The sequence below is a fragment of the Pediculus humanus genome, genomic scaffold (genome assembly GCF_000006295.1).
Source record: "Pediculus humanus corporis 1103172107546 genomic scaffold, whole genome shotgun sequence".
Classification (NCBI taxonomy): domain Eukaryota; kingdom Metazoa; phylum Arthropoda; class Insecta; order Psocodea; family Pediculidae; genus Pediculus; species Pediculus humanus.
This window is the reverse complement of record NW_002987161.1, coordinates 45,867-47,281: the sequence shown is the minus strand read 5'-3', so window position 1 is coordinate 47,281 and position 1,415 is coordinate 45,867. Positions and strand designations below refer to the sequence as shown.

Here is a 1,415-nt window from a genome sequence, read left to right as displayed (position 1 = left end):
AATAAACCGCCGGAATACAGCAAAGTGAATTTAATTAGTGTTAAAAAAGAATGGCTCCTTGGGAAAGACAGTGCCGACATAGATAATTTACCTCTGAAAAAACCCGCCATTCCCGAACGACCTTTAACATTGAAACCTCAGGCTTTCAAAATGAATCGCACGAGCATGGATCCTAATAATTTTAGAAATAATTACGAGAACATATTGCTTTCGTCGAATGAAAATTTAAATACCGGTAGCACTGATGATAATAGAACGTTACAAAAAAATTATTCGGTTATAAATAAGCAACAACAAATATCCGTTATAGAAGTTGGAAGTAGTAATAAAAATAATTCCAATAATAAAGTTTCCGATAATAATACGTCTGGTGTCGTCGATGACGATGCCGATTTAATTCCAAGTGGTAGAACGACATCAATGGAGAAAACCGTAAACGATAATAAAACATTTGAGAGTGAAGTTGATAAAGATGCTGATGCTGATGATGATGATGATAAGGATGTTGTTGTTGTGCAAGAAAGAAAGACTGCGGCGGTGACGTCAAATAGGCCTTTGTCACTACCAGGTAAGGATCACCTTTCACGATGATTTTTGCGATGGGGGGAAGAGGGGAAATTCAAACGATGGTTCAAATAAATAAAAATTCCAAATCGAATGTTTCAGGTTCCGAAAAGCCAGAAAGACCGCCAAAACCAGACTATAAATTTTCTTCACCGCCTTCTAGTCATACTCGAACTTTTTCCGACGGTCAAATAATCGACATGAAACCCAGTGATAATACGAGTAATAATAATAATAATAATAACGGAAACGTAAACATTAGTACCAACATGAGCAGCGGGAATAGTCATTGCATAAAACAGTTCACGAGTAGTACCAACACAACATCCGAAACTCCTTCTCCTACTCCTCCATTATCGATGTCGTCTTCACCTCCCGTGTCTTCCATTTTTATAAAACATCCACAGACTTCACCGCCTCCTCCTCCGGTTCCCGCGAAACCCAGAGCAAATTCTCAAAGCGAAAGCACAGATTTTTAATAAAAGTATTAATGATAATTCATCATTTCATCATCGACTTTATAATTATTTATTTATTTTTTTTTTTTTTTGCTATGATTCAGTGTGATAATAATTTAATTGATTTTAATCGAGTAAGATACGTATATATATATATATAGGAATTAATTACCAATAATAACAATTTTATTTTAATTTTTTGCATTTTGCATTTTTTTTTTTTTTTACTCTTCTTCTTTATTTTACGTGGGAGTATTTAATATTATTAAATTCTGTTCAGTTTTAAGCTCAAATTTATAATAAGGCAATAAAAACGTTAACTTTATTACCTATATATATATATATAAATAAATAAATAAATAAGCATATATAAATGTACGTATAATTTTTTTT

The 1,415-nt window shown here is 32.5% G+C and overlaps 1 protein-coding gene across 1 annotated transcript in view; it reads left to right on the top strand.

The window, feature by feature from the left end:
• Phum_PHUM196820 (uncharacterized protein) overlaps nt 1-1,043 on the top strand; it is a gene marked incomplete at both ends in the record, with an annotated part of 3,498 nt that extends 2,455 nt beyond the window's left edge. The window contains 2 exons of the mRNA XM_002425360.1: nt 142-568; nt 667-1,043. Coding sequence (XP_002425405.1) covers nt 142-568; nt 667-1,043 — 804 coding nt within the window. The remainder of the gene's footprint in view (nt 1-141; nt 569-666) is intronic.
• Between the last annotated feature and the right edge of the window lie 372 nt (nt 1,044-1,415).